The sequence below is a fragment of the Watersipora subatra genome, chromosome 7 (assembly GCF_963576615.1).
Source record: "Watersipora subatra chromosome 7, tzWatSuba1.1, whole genome shotgun sequence".
In the NCBI taxonomy this organism is placed as follows: Eukaryota; Metazoa; Bryozoa; class Gymnolaemata; order Cheilostomatida; family Watersiporidae; genus Watersipora; species Watersipora subatra.
The window spans coordinates 8973107-8989088 of NC_088714.1; the positions used below are offsets into that span (position 1 = coordinate 8973107).

Consider the following 15982-nt stretch of genomic DNA (forward strand, 5'->3'; position numbering starts at 1 on the left):
CAACTTTTGTTCTTTTCCAAAGAGGCGCGATTTCTTTAGCTTTTAGCACAAAGCATCGCCTGCCAGATAATAGTTTCATATTGTAAATCATCGACTAATATCTTGTTGACGATATTTAAAACTTACTAGTGTTCATATCCTTTGTTGGGTCTATGATTTAATGGTACTAGGCGACAGCTTTATAAATGTTTACCGAAAGTGACATAAATGTCATTTCCCCACGCAACTGATGAACAAAATTTTTGTCGTTTCTCCAGCCAAAGGGTTAACTACCAGATTTAACATATATTTGAGCATAGCCTCTTATCCACCCCGCTATCTAATAAACTGTAGACATTATACTGATCAAGGCCTATGTTCTATACATACATGTACGTATATATGCAGGTAGTATCATTCTTAAATATCTAATATTTAACAAAAACAAATCAGGAGCCCAGGCTCAAAGGTTACAAGTTGGATTATCATGGCTCGTCCAGATATTCTTACATATCGCATAATACTATATAGTATAAACAACGTAATACAATGTAATCTAATACCAGACAACAAAGATGAGCGCAGTAGACGCTCCTGCAATGTAAATCATCCGTCTCCAGGAACGTTTATGTTATAGGGATTTTACTGCACATATCAAAAGTTCAGATTCTAACATAGTCAGTGTATTCTGAGTGGTAATCCATAGTCAAACCCTGGCTTATGAAATTGTCAACACACAATATAAACTATTAGCAAATATTTGTCCTGGCTCAACATCAACATGTAATGTTTAAAGTTTCGCAAAATGCAAAACTTTGTAAGGAACATTAAAGAGAATCTAAACATTAAAAACTATACAGTCAAAGCTCATGTTACTAATTTAATTCAATCGATCAATAGAATCAATCTCATTTGCAATTGAAATTGAAATTAATGAACAGCAGACCTTAAGACAACATCCTGCTATTGCTGCAGATGATGAGAGGAGAGTTGAAACGAACTGATGCCCAGCGATGCTGCCAAAGCTAGGATGGTCGCAATTTTAGAATACTTCATCCGTTTACTTGTAACTGTTTACAGAACAACTAGATTTTAACAAGAGGCAACTGTTGAGAGATTTCTAGTGCTGATAGAATTGCCCGAAACTTTGGACTTTCTCATAGAAAAATAAACAAAAATGAGTCAATGACATGGCGTAGACAAAGGGGTTTGTTTGAAGACATTAGTACAGACATGGGAAGTACTAGCACAGACATGGGAAGTATTAGTACAGACATGGGAAGTATTAGTACAGACATAGGAAGTATTAGTACAGACATGGGAAGTATTAGTACAGACATGGGAAGTATTAGTACAGACATGGGAAGTATTAGTACAGACATAGGAAGTATTAGTACAGACATGGGAAGTATTAGTACAGACATGAGAAGTATTAGTACAGACATGGGAAGTATTAGTACAGACATGGGAAGTATTAGTACAGACATGAGAAGTATTAGTACAGACATGAGAAGTATTAGTACAGACATGGGAAGTATTAGTACAGACATGGGAAGTATTAGTACAGACATGAGAAGTATTAGTACAGACATGGGAAGTATTAGCACAGACATGAGAAGTATTAGCACAGACATGGGAAGTATGACAACACTTTTCAATTATGTCAAACATAAAAGAATGTGATATTTTAATGGAACAGTTAATCAGGAATGGCAGCTCGATCAGACCATTGAATATCATAGATTGGCTAGACAGATCATATAGTCCTACTAATAAAGGCCTTCTACTAATGTAAGGTTCTAAAATATTAACAGCCGGCTTTGCAATATTTGGATTTGTCTTTCCTGCAGAACCATTTATTTTATTATTTAATGTAACTCCATAGTATGGGTAAGTACAACAGCCTTAGGTAAATTAATTATGTAAATGTATCTGTTTATATAATTTATACCAAGTGCATTATATTTAAACATATTTTGTGTTATTCCGATATATGCCATTTGAAACTCTGCCATTCCTGTGCATGCTTATGCATTTAAGGTATCCTAAATTATTTTATTCATTTCAAATTGACAAGAGATACATGTGGAGATTACAGTCTATCTGCGTGCGAGAATCTTGCGCTACCTAAGGCAAGGCTACTAGGGAAACTCCAGCGACTAATTGTTGAGTTCTAAAGTTCGAAAACTTGTGAAAAATATTTATTGTTCGTTGTAAAACATTTAGGTCTTTCAGTATGCTACTCAATTGGTGAAGCCATGGACTATTGTCTTATATTGTGGAGTCGATCTTGATGTAATATATGTATTTCTTTTCAAGATGGCTAAATCTGCATTTTTAAAAGTAATCTTCAATTTATCAACCACTAAGGTGAAGTTCAGTACAGTGTAGTTTTACTCAAAAATGAAAAATTTATGCTGCTTTTTAATTCATACTTATTATAGATCCAGAATCTCAAATAGAAAAGAGAAAAACAAAATGGAAAATGAGACTGTGTCTAGCTAATGACTAATAGGCACAAGAGCTCTCGTGTTGCGATCGCTTTCAAAATTGTTTTCCCTTTTGTGAAATTGTCTTCCCTTTTGTGAAATGGATTTGCTGGAAAGTAAAGTTGGTATGGCAATAATAAGAGAAGCTCAGAAACATAACTCATTGTGTCTGGCAGAGAACAGCGCCACAGCATCTGGAAAGGAGGTATGCCTTGGAAAAGTTGCTTTCCAGTGTGTAAACGATTTTTGTTCATCATTGTATGAGATTGTTATGTCAGTTGAGAGTATATAACCGCATGTAGTGCTCTCGGTGCCGACTAGCTTATCGTTGGCACATTAATAGTAGATAAATAACCAACTAAAAAAAAAATCTTGTCTCCGCGTACAAAGTATCAAAGAAGTGACTAGAAATATGTACACAAAACAAACCCTGTGACTCCAATTTTTAAAACACTTTGGTTCTAAGTATGTGTACAGACAAGCGAGAGAAAATTTCGAGAGCAAAATTTGTGATGAGAATAATTCATGTTACGCAAAAGTGCGATCGCCAATAATTACAGCTTTGCGTATTCCGGTTCGACCAATAGGATGCAACCTGACGAAAAATGCAAGCTTATCACCTTAACTATTGATCGATGGCCGCATGTACCCTACCTGAAGAATGCCCATGAAACTTTTTGTTCCAATTTGTTCAATTAAACTATGCTTCACAACACAAACGGGATGGAGCTCATTGTGTTGATATCACCTGAAAGCTTCAGCAAATCTTTCGTAGTGCTTGTGCAGACGTCCAGACGTTCATCTTAAAAGTTGACTTGCAACAAAATTCACATTACAGTTATTTGATATGAAAAGATTTACCATATCTAACTTTTTTGTGTTGAAGGTGCAAAATGTGAAAATGGGATTAAAAGCTCTTAAAAGCTCAAAAACGAACAGTTAATCGCAGCCACACGAGACCGCCGTAGTTTGGATTCTTTTTCCGAAACGGCTCAAATGGGACACAGTTATGGTAGATGGTTTCTGTTTACACCTTCATGCAACCTTGTTCATCAAAATATTTTCACAAATATACTTCACTCATTCAATAAAACCATGTCTATTGTTCTTACGCGTCTGTTTTATTGTCATTGTAATGCTGTCACTTTTAGCAGTGATATTTTTATAACTTACCGTAAAACTTTGTTTATTTTTTTAGCCTTAGCTTGAAGGAGTACGTATCATTGTCTGATAATCATGACGAGCCTGTTGGTCACTTGTAATAATCAAAAAGTGCTGCAGAATTTATTTGTGAAGTATTGGTTCACCTGGTCAGATTACGACTTGCCGATTAGACCAAACCGAAACAAAACTGTAAAGTAGCGAGCATCTATATTTGATACGGGGTCTTCGGTAAAATCCGAAGTGTTTGTCATAATATAGTGCTACGATAAGTTTTATATTGAGCTTTTTATTGGCCTTTCAATTCACGTGAGAACATCACGTGACAAGACAATAACCAAATTTCATGACTACGTCAGAGAAATAAAGAGATTCCAGTCTATGGCGGCTTTTCGTTTTTGAGCTTTTAAGAGCTTGTAATCACATTTCCACACATTTCGCACCTACAACACAGCAGAGTAAGACATGGTGAATCTTTTGATACCAAATAACTGTAATGTGAATTTTGTTGCAAGTCTACCTTTAAGCAAAATAATTTTGTTCGGATGAAAGTATCTAGAAAGTCTCTACGCTGGATCGCTGAAGTTGCTTAACCGTTACAGTTGATTGGTTCGTTGAACAACAAGTAACCATCACTCCTTCCAAAGTTTCAAGTACACAGGTATTAAATATAAATGTATATTGTGGTCTAAATTTTGTAACGGAAAATGGTTGCCAGTTTTCATTACAAAATTTATATATATATATATATCAAAATTGTAAATAAATATATGTATATATATAATGGCTGCCAGGGCATAAGATCTCATAATATTTGAGAAATCCATGAATAGCTTATAATTGTTTACCGCCAAAAAATTTTGGCAAATATTTATTAGGAATTTCAAAATTTGATGATTTTCGACCAGCAAATATCTTAGAAGGGTTTCATTGTTCTATCAGTAGCAATACTGCCAAACAGGGTCCAAGTAAAACTGTACTTCCAAGACTTTGAATTGGACGGAAATTAGTATTGTGTGTGTTATAATAGCCAAAAAAAATGAGGGACACATTTGAGCGCTATAATAGCCAATGAAAAGGAGGGACACATTTGAGCGCTATTATAGCCAAAAAAAGGAGGGACACATTTGAACGCTATGATAGCCAATAAAAAAGGACACATTTGAGCGCTAAAATAGCCAATAAAAAGGAGGGTCACATTTGAGTGCTATAATAGCCAATAAAAAGGAGGGACACAATTGCATGTTGAAAGCGTATCTTTGGTATTGGACAAAATTCTTTCTTATATTAAAAGCTGGTTAGTATAGAATTACCAATTATCCATATAGTGATAGTGACATATAGTGATGACATACGGATGATCTGGTGCCAAAGCAATATGATAGGCTAACAAGTTGAACGATGGTTGTGTGACGCCTAAACCCTGGTTTCCATATGACAGCGCAAGGCGCGCAACAAGGCGCACGACGTCGTGCTTAGGCCGGCTGTGATATGAAAACGTCAATGCACGACGATCGCGCGATGTGCGCACGCTGATCGCAAGGATCCAACCAAATGGATCCTTGTGACGAGTGCGCGCGATGACGTATCCCACAATACACCGCTCGACTTCTTCAACCTATCGCACAATTCAAACCGAGGGCTGTTTTCCGAAGAAATCGGTCTCCCGTACGAAAGAGTAAGCCTGGTTTTCATATGAGAGCGCATTATCGCAATGGAGGGCTGTTTTTCCGAAGAAATCGGTCTCTCTTATGAAAAAAGTAAAGAAATTACCCACCTTGTCCAAAGCAAGCATGGCCCCTAAGCGCGGTATGTAAACTTTGCATCGCAGTCCAAGAAATGCACTGCGTACGATCACTGGGCCTCGTATGATCATTGCGCTGTCATATGGAAATCAGGTTTAATGTCAAGGTATTATCTTCAAGAGGTGAAGGACAAAACAAACCATGCATGATCAGAATAGAGCATTTCAATAACCAAAGTTTCTGCATATAGGAAGCAACATGAGAGCAAGTCCTATTGCCATTTCCTTGGCACAACGATGACGCATCGCACGGGTTCATTTGAGCGTGTTTCAAACAGCATGTTTCTCTGATGGCATTGTAAAGGCACATGGGGTGTGTCGCTACGCTATGGTTATATGGATACTTAGTAAATATATTATCATATTATCATCTCGTACACGGACAGCTTTATAGATAAATGCCCATAGGGTGCTGGATCTAACCTATTTGACAAATGATTCCCTTGCTGCAACCTGCCACCTCTGCCATCGGAATGTCATGAACAAAATTTGTTCCTTTTGCTGCATTTGCATATTACGATACCTACCTGCTATCTCCATCACTGGATGTTGCGTAGTCTCCAAGAATGAGGTCCCTCAGTCTAAACCTAGGTGGTAGAGGCCCTAGAGTCGTCTCATCAAGATATTCGTCAGACATGTCGTAGAAACTAATTCTATCCCAAGAGAAAAGTGACCTTTACTTGACCTGGAAACTTGAGCTAAAAAGGATTATTAAAGAAAACGTAAATTCTTTTGTTAAAATGCAATATTTCTGATAATCTAAACATAGGACTCAAGCCTCTATCAGCTGTGACACATGAGGCTCGGTGGCTTGTGTTCACGTAAGAGCTGTGAGACACATGTGGCTCAGTGGCTTGTGTTCACATAAGAGCTGTGTGACACATGAGGCTCAGTGGCTGGGGTTCACATAAGAGCTGTGTGACACATGAGGCTCAGTGGCTTGTGTTCACATAAGGGCTGTGTGACACATGAGGCTCAGTGGCTTGTGTTTACATATGATTTGTGTGACGCATGAGGCTCAGTGGCTTGTGTTCACATAAGAACTGTGTGACACATGAGGCTCGGTGACTTGTGTTCACATAAGAGCTCTGTGACACATGAGGCTCGTTGGCTTGCGTTCACATAACAGCTGTGATATAAAAATTATTCACATTATTTGATTCCTACTTCTTTCATTGTTTTCAACAAGGTTTTATCTACAATATGATACTCAGTTCAAACCGCGTTGCTGTATCCTAAGTTGATCCTAGCAAAAAGCTTTCAGTCGATGGAAAGTTATTAATATTGATCAGGGGACTAGTTGTATATACAAGGTTAGACTTCAATGTGTTAAAGGTTGATTACAGATGGCATGCCTTAAAGGTTGACTTGCAACAAAATTCACATTACAGTTATTTGGTATCAAAATATTCACCATGTCTTACTCTGCTGTGTTGTAGATGCAAAATATGTGGAAATGTGATTACAAGCTCTTAAAAGCTAGAAAGCGAACGATTAATCGCAGCCATCACGAAAGCGCCGCAGGCTAAAATCTTTTTATTTTGTTGACATACTCGAGCCAACTTGGTTATTATTTCGACACGTAGTGTTATCCCGTGAATTGAAAGGCCAATAAAAGTTCATTATAAAACGTTTCGCAGCATTAGTCTATGGCAAACATTTCAGGTTCTACTGAAAGCCCGTATCAGATGTAAAAGCTCACTATGTTACAGTTTTGTTTCGGCTTGGTCTAATCATCTAGTCGTAATCTGATCATGTGACCCATACATCTTGCGAAATAGCGCGAACATTTTCTGCAGCATTTTTTGACTATCACATGTGACCAACAGGCTCATCATGTTTATTAGAGGATGATACGCATTCCTTCGAGCTAGGGTAAAAAAACTAAACAAACTTTCAGGGTAGTTTTTGAGATATCAGTGCTTAAAGTGACAGCGTTACAATGATGATGAAATAGCCGCGTAAGGACAATAGACATGGTTTTATTGAACGCTTGAAGTATAAATTTCTGAAAATATTTCAACGAATGAGGGTGCATGAAAGTGTGAATAGAAGCCATCTTGTTCAATTACGTCCCATTTGAGCCGTTTTGAAAATGAATTCCAATCTATGGCGTTTTCGTGATGGTTGCGATTGCCTGTTCTTTTTTGAGCTTTTAAAAGCTTGTAATCACATTTCCACATATTTTGCACCTACAACACAACAGAGTAAGACATGGTGAATCTTATGATACTAAATAACTGTAAGGTGAATTTTGTTGCAAGCAAACCTTTTTAAGCATTCCTTCATGCTCTCTTATTGTACCTTTTAAAGGCTTCACATATTCACATGTTTACAGGTTTCACATATTACATTCATTTATGTTGACACATCATTTTCACTTCAAAGTCATATATTACACTACTGGAGGGTCTTGCTATATGACCTTCTTCAGTCAGCCCCTCAGCAATGGCCACCGCTCCACAGTATAGCAGTTAGGTGCCAACTACAGACTAAAATGTTAGTTGAGACCAACATTTAGGTTTGCACCATACATGTTTTGCTTATAAATGCCAATTAATGTTAACCTGACTTTAAAAAGGTCAGAAGTAATCCTCATTATTGTGATCTACTAAAGCAGTAGATACTGAGCTAAAAATGTTTCCAATGATATAACGTTTTCCTTTTGTAGTCAACCGCTCACATATGGAGACCGTGTGAACTGACATCTCACAGCCTCCTGCGAAGTCTCTATTAACAAATACATACATATACAACACGTGGCGTCATAACACTACATATGAGAGACTGATCAGTCTATAGTAATTCCCCAGTGATATAGTTCCTGTAAATGCCTAAACTAAATCAAGTTGCAATGAATTCCCACATCTGAAATTGATTTATTCCATGATGCACTTCATACGTTAAAACCATCAAGCCATCTTATAATGGAGCGCATATTCTCATGATAATACATTGTACTTTGTTCAATTGGTTCCACAGCTTGAAGGTGTGATCTCTTTAACCTCTAGTAAAATTTATCAAAAAGTACAAATACATTTCAATCATTTGAGATTCTGTTTGTTGTTTTATGTGAACTGATAGCCAGGATCATGGTTAATGAGACAAATACATGTGAAATGATGTCATTAGCTGATATCGGCTATTGCGGTCAAGTTGCAACATTTATTCCTTTATTTATTCATTTATTTATTGCACGTCCTTATTCTGCCTGTCTCTTAGCAATTATAGACGTCATAATCACACTCTTGCAAGTTTTGTTGATTTTAATCTTGAAACATCCTGGCAGTCAGATGATCTCAAGCATAAAAAACAATGGCAAATGATAAAAAATGCAGTGCAGCCCCTCTATATGACATTAATTCATTCCGGTGTTGGCATCGTAAGGCGAAAATGTTGTACAGAAACCCATAGTAATTATCTAATGTAAGCAGCCCTTGATAAAAAACATCAAAATTTTATATACATTTTGTGAATTAGTTACAAAAAGTATTTTGATCTCAGTAACTATAGTTAACTTATAGTTAACCTAGTAACTCTAGCTTTGTTCCCATAGAAATCATTTTCTTACTTCTTCATGTAATGTCATTAGCAATGTTAGAACCCATGGCCAACGAATTCAAGTTTTACAGTAGACTCTCCTACAACGTAAATAAACCGCTCCAGTAACGTTTACGTTATAGCAATTTACGTTATAAAAACAGTCAAATTCATGTAAATTGCCTAATCCGTTCCAAGATTTTCCCAATCTCACCCTGTTGACCTTTTAAATAAGAAAAACTAAACTTAACTCTTAATCTAATGACTATAAAATAACTATTGTTAGTTTTATGTCGACAACTTTTTGCCGTATTTACCTTTGTCATTTGGTTTAGAGTTCATGGTTACAATAATTTTACGTAAATGAGAGCGCATATCTTCAATGCAAAAATGCTTGGCGAGTAACCTTGAACTCTACAAGTACTTTTTGTAATATTATCCGCGGCTTTACACTAGTCCGCGGCTTTTGATATGTTTATTCTTCATTCAACTTCGTATAGAAAAGTTATTGATTTTTCAGAAGAAGACAGATGACCAGCTCTCTACAGATTCATGGATGAGTTGCTTATAATTACACCAACCTTTGTAATTGTCTGCTTCTATTTCCGACACGTCCGGCCTATAAGACCCTGACACACTGCTTATAGCTAATCATTATGTTTGCATTACATGGATTATATAGATTTGGAATTGTGCGTACATTGATTTACCGTGTGATACCAAGTTTTTCAATGGATATTTGCATATTACGGATTAACACATTACGGATTAACACATTACGGATTAACACATTACGGATTAACACGTTACAGATTAACACATTATGGATTAACAGAACACAGATTAACACAACATAGATTAACACATTACGGATTAGCACACATGCTTCGTTAAAAAAGACAAGGAATTTTAGCAGCACATTTCTGTCTGGCTTAACAGCACATTATAAATGGACCGATTAAACTATGGAAATTATCTTAAATGGAATAGCTTGGGCAGAATTTTTTGCGCATCATTTTCGACTGCCATGTCCATTTTTTGCAAGCATGAAGGAATCACATGCGTGTGTAAGCGTTGCAAAGTATGCGCACGCATCCTTTGCAATTATAGAAGATCTAGATGAATGATCGGCATTGTACGGCTTAATAAAAAAGTTTTTGCATAGAAAATCTATTTTTATATGGCGAAGTTTCGTAACTCTATGAATTTCAGTAACTAAATCTTTACTATAATAAGAACCGTGTCTGTCCCTTTGAAGTCAGCGTTAGAAAAAGCTGTTGCGTCATAATCTCTTACGCAATCATGATCTTCAAGCGCTTTATTTCAACCAATCAGCAATAAGATTGGCAGCATTAAAGGTGGCAGTATCAGCATTAAGATTGGCTGATGCATAAGTACTTTACTACAGTGAAATGCGGTACAACTTACTATAATAATTATGTTTCCATGACAGGTTAATTCACAAGTTTACATCAATCAGCATGCTATCCTCAAGATGAAAATTCGGGAGCCAAGCGAGTTTTGTTACTTGCCAATGTTTATCGAATGGTTCACTTGCAAAAGATGGAAACAGTACTCGCGAGTAAGATGCAAGAGTGCGCTGCTATGATGTAGAACTCGTAGAACTCCTTACCTTTTTTAACAAAGCCCACATGAATCCGCAACATGTGAATGTCCGTTGAAACACTTATCACATGGTGACTCAGCGTGCGCACAACTCCAAACCATCATTATTCGAACAATAAAAATATGCTAAATGTAAACTAACTTATTCGTAACTAGATGAAGTATGCAGATGAACACATGATGAATTATAAACTGAATTAGTTTGTAAGTGAATTTACCTTTTCAAATTATAACTTTATGGTCTGTAACGAAACTGCGATGTTTGTAGAACATCTAATTTTGTAAAACAAAATATGATTTTTTTGACATTTAAGACATACGTAGGTCTATCTGTTTTACTGGTAGACAAAATGAACTGTGCATTAACATCACTGTGTGTAAATAATAAAACCAATAAAAAGCATGAACTCCGAATAAATTACATATCCTTTTTAAAGACTAGTAAAAGAATTGTAAAACTGACTCGACTTTAAAAGAATCAAATCTGCTCAACAGAAAGTTCGTTAGGTCTGTAAATCCCTGCAAGTCAGTTAGTAATCTAGGTTCAGAGCCACTGCTCTATCTTGTCCCTAGCATTAGTTATATCGGAACTTTCTGTGGATCCTTAGTAGATTGGATTCTTTTCAAGTCATGTCACTTTGGGAATTCCATGTGTTGTGTTTTTGGCAAATTTTAGAAGGATTAGCTCAGTGGTTCTTAGCCCTAGGGTTTTGTAGAGTCAGTCACAGAGGTCGGTGAAGGTCTCTCAAAGGCAACAGAAAAAATCACATTAATATGCAGGGTCATGTATTTACGAAAAGATATGTAATTTGTAATGAGTTAATGCATCATGTTGGTTCTGTTAGTAGTATGTAGAGAGCAGATCTACACACGTTTGCACTTAAAGTGAGATTTTGGGTACGTTTTAGCCCGAGAACCTCGGAGAATGGTGTTGTCTGATGGAAAGTTTGGGGGGGTAGGTGTGTGAGTGTTGGGAACTAAGGTTATGAAGTTTGAGAGGAATTGTGGGAAGGATGCGGTGCTGGTCGAGAGGAATTGTGGGAAGGATGAGGTGAAGAGGGCGATGGTTTCGGGTTTCGATGCGATGGGTTTGGGGTTCGGGTGTCGACGAGTTGAGCGATCGATCGTCGAATGGTTGGGGTTGGGTTGGCGACCGGTGGGGTGAACGGTGTTATGTCGTTTCGGTTGAATGAATGCTGATGTTGGACGAGTTCGGGCGTGTCTATTCGTGGAATCGGTTAAGTCTCCCTTCGTTATAAAACTCTTTAAAGATGAGTAATAAGAAAGGGGAAAGTCGAATGATTTATTCATTATGAAAAAATTCTTTTGAGAAGACATGAAGAGTCTTTATAGAAAACTAGATGATATAATTCAAATTTCTCCAATACTATTTATTAGTTTTGGATTTTTTTCGGTTAACGGTGAATTTTTACGAAATATAATTCAATTAGAACATAACCCCTCGGATTGTACTTATGGTATAGCTAGTTATGAAATTATTCAAAGGTTGGGAATTACTAAACGACTTGTTCAATGGGCTAATCCATCTTCACGGTTAGCGAGATATTGTGTAGGCAACTCAGCTCGTTCAAGGTTTTGTGGAAGGAGAGCATTGCCTATTAAGTTTGTTTGTCATCATCCACTTTTCGAAGAAAATAATGGTAGATTTACAGCACCAATTAATACTTCCACTACTCGATCCACCATCAGAACTACACACACATCAAGAATTCCTACCACCACCACAACTACACTCGCTAGTACAATTCCTACTACCACCACAACTACACTCGATACCATCATTCTAGCAAGTGGAATCACAACTCTTCCATCATCTGAAAATCTTAAGGAAAATATAACTAATATCCCATTTGTACCAACAACCTCAAGATTATATAATCCGAATAATGTAGAAAGAGAATATGGAAATGAAAGTTTTTCTGTAGAAAGATCCACCATCAGAACTACACACATCTCCACAATTCCTACCAACATTGCAACTACGGACGTTACCACTATTCCAGTGAGCAGAATGACAACTCAGACATCATCTGAAAATCTTAAGGAAAATATAACTGATATCTTATTCATACCAAGAGCCTTAAGATTATATAATCCAAGTAATAAAGAAAGAGAGTATGGAAATGAAAGTTTTTTTGTAGACAAATTACAGGATGTCGAAATTTTTTATCATAATCACATGCTGCTGCTAAAGTTGTAATCTAATTTTCATGCTTTTCTAAATTTTTATTCCACAATGAAAATGATATGTGAATATTGTATTGATTTTATTTTAAGAATAGTATCTTAAAATATACAATAAAATATAAATTCTCCATCTTTGGAGATGAAGATTTTATTTCTAAAGGTTCTATTGATTTGCATATATATATTCATTCAAAAAAAAAAAAAAATTCTTTCTTATAAATACTAATTGCCAGTTTTCTGTGGAGTTGAAGAGCTTGTCACTTCAGAATATTGTAATTCTTTCTTATCGAGATAGAAGTATGTGATGCTTGACTCGCTTTTCTCATCAACTTCTTTTTGTTTTGCATCATCACTGTTTAAATATATAAAACATTGAGGATTGAGAAAGGATGAAATAAATGGATAACTATATATCTTTGGATTTAAAATTCTCAAAATCTACTTACCAAAATATACATTGAGCTAAGCCATCGTATACGTCTTGTCCACATTTACAGGAAGGTAATCCATCTATAGGATAATCCAATGGTAAATCCAATTGCAACTCCGTTTCACTATTTTGAGAGTTTGTTTCTTTCGAGTCGTTTTTTTCATCAGTTTCCTTACCATCTTCTTGATACCTGTTTAATATTTTTGAAAATCCATTGAAAATTGAGAAAAGATGATGTATATAAAATGAATAATTATATATTCATATAAAACTTTAGAATTTAAAATTTCAAAATGTACTTACCAATGTACACATTGTGCTAATCCATCATATACATATCCACATGTACAGGAAAGTAGTCCGTGTGTACAATATTCCCATGGTGTAGCCCAAATTTGAAGACAACTATCTGTACATTTCCATTCTGACATTTTACCCTTCTCAGAATTCTGTTAGCTTATGAAGAGTGTTATGATAATAGTGTTTTGTTCTCGATTGCTTTATATAGTTGAACGTCTGTAAAACGCTTGAGTGAGTTTAATGAAAATTTATAAATAGATTACAAAACATTCCTCTATGCTTACATTTTCGCGAAATTGGATTTCGCGAAAGTGAATTTCGCGAAATTGGATTTCGCGAAATTTCACATCATATATATTATATAGTCAACTTTCGCGAAATTGAATTTCGCGAAAGTGAATTTCGCGAAAATGGATTTAGCGAAATTTTACATCATATATGTTATATAGTCAACTTTCGCGAAATTGGATTTCGCGAAATTTCACATCATATATATTATATAGTCAACTTTCGCGAAATTGAATTTCGCGAAAGTGAATTTCGCGAAAATGGATTTAGCGAAATTTTACATCATATATATTATATAGTCAACTTTCGCGAAAATGAATTTCGCGAAAGTGAATTTCGCGAAATTGGATTTCGCGAAATTTCACATTATATATTATATAGTCAACTTTCGCGAAATTCAATTTCGCGAAAATCTGTTTACTATTTTCACCTCATTAATTCCTTTGGACACACCCATCATTCTTCAATTCATTATATAAGCGTTGCATGAACTGGTGGAATATTCTGCCTCCTTAACCATCTCTTGATGCCTACTTATATACAGACTTGAGAATTTGGGTCGATCGATCGTTGATACCATAAGGCTTGTATGCTTCAGCTAGAATTCTGTTAGCCGACTACTCGCGATTAAGTTCGTTGAGTGTCGCTGTGTTCAGGCTGTTGTGTGGACAAGCGCCTTGGCATTTGACCTGATTGTTTTCCTAGGTTTACCTATGGAATTCTCCTGTTTGGTTTGGCTTAACCATTCCATAACAGTCTCTCGACCAGTAAATAGATGAAGATGATGAACTAGTAAAGGGGCATACATGGATTAATATGTGGATTATTTTGAGGATAGCTCCACCTCAGCGTGAGTATATCAATATATAAAACTTATATCAAAAAAGTAAATAATATTCGGTTGTATTTGTCACCAAGTTTATTTCGATATAAAGTATATATGTATATTCAATTGTAAAATATAGAAAAAATTTATGTCAGTTCTTCTAGTAATTTAACAATTTGGGAAGTTCCTTGAATATGTACATTGTCAACACCTTCATTTTCTTCGTTATTAAGACTTTTACTAATTTTTCCATTCCAATCATATCTATCTAGTATAGTTTTTCGAACTACATGATCTCGTGTATCTGTTTCAGAAATTTTTAGCATAACTGTTAGAAAATCTTCTATTGAAAATCCTCTGCTCCAAAATATTGCAAAGAGAAGACAGTAATCTCCACATGTTGTTGAAAGAAATCCTTGGAGTAGAACATCATTCCATTTAATTAACTTTATTCCAGAAAGTTTTAAGATTTGAGCGACATCTGGATATGTTGAAGGATCTCGTCCTGTTGAATCGAAATAATTAATTTCGGATTTTGTTCGAATAACTCCTATCCAGTGTTCTCCTGGTTGATAAGAATAGTGTGTGTTAAAAATATATATTCCTTCATTCGATAAAAATTGTTCTTTAAATTCATTTCTTGCACAGACAGCAAAAAAATGATTATTAGTCATGTGATCTTGGGAAAGAACATCGAAAATATTTGCTGTATTCATCCTTAGAATATGCTTCCACCACTGAGTCGAACGCTAAAGTCAGAAGCGATTTCCATCATTCCATCTTTTTGTATATATGTATTAAGATAGACATTTTCTGGTGTTGCAGTCCGAAAACCGATATCGATTGTTAGTGAAACATGTCTCATTAAATGAAAACCTTCGGATGAGAGATCTCCTGTCAAATCGAAAGCGTATATTGCAAGTCCAGTTTCATATTCACTCAGTCCAATTCCACTTCCTTCAGAAGAAAGATCTTTTCCCATTGCATTTAGAAGTTGTACATATGGTCGAGTATACATTCTATTTTCAAAATTTGGAGTATATCGTTTTCCAAAAGGTAGTCCATCAATTTGTAGTTCTACATGACTCACATCGTAATGACCAAATTTGAAAGGATTACGATTGTATGATCCATTTTCTCCATCGTGTGATGAAAGTGAAACAAGTATTAAATTTGGTCTAAGTGTGTTATCAGCAATTTTTATTTGAGTATGGGTTAATCCAGTATTCACATTATAAGATCTGGTGTATACCCGAGAAAGAGGATACTTTGCATTAACACCATTAAGTAGTTTTTCGTTATGTAAAAGCTGAATTGTTTGGTTGATTTTT

The 15982-nt window shown here is 35.7% G+C and overlaps 1 protein-coding gene across 1 annotated transcript in view; it reads right to left on the reverse strand.

Annotated features, from left to right (window-relative positions):
- Nucleotides 1-15982, reverse strand: part of LOC137401157 (potassium channel subfamily T member 2-like) — a 128753-nt gene that overhangs the window by 104047 nt on the left and 8724 nt on the right. The window contains exon 2 of the mRNA XM_068087537.1: nt 5961-6131. Coding sequence (XP_067943638.1) covers nt 5961-6070 — 110 coding nt within the window. The 5' untranslated portion in view covers nt 6071-6131. The remainder of the gene's footprint in view (nt 1-5960; nt 6132-15982) is intronic.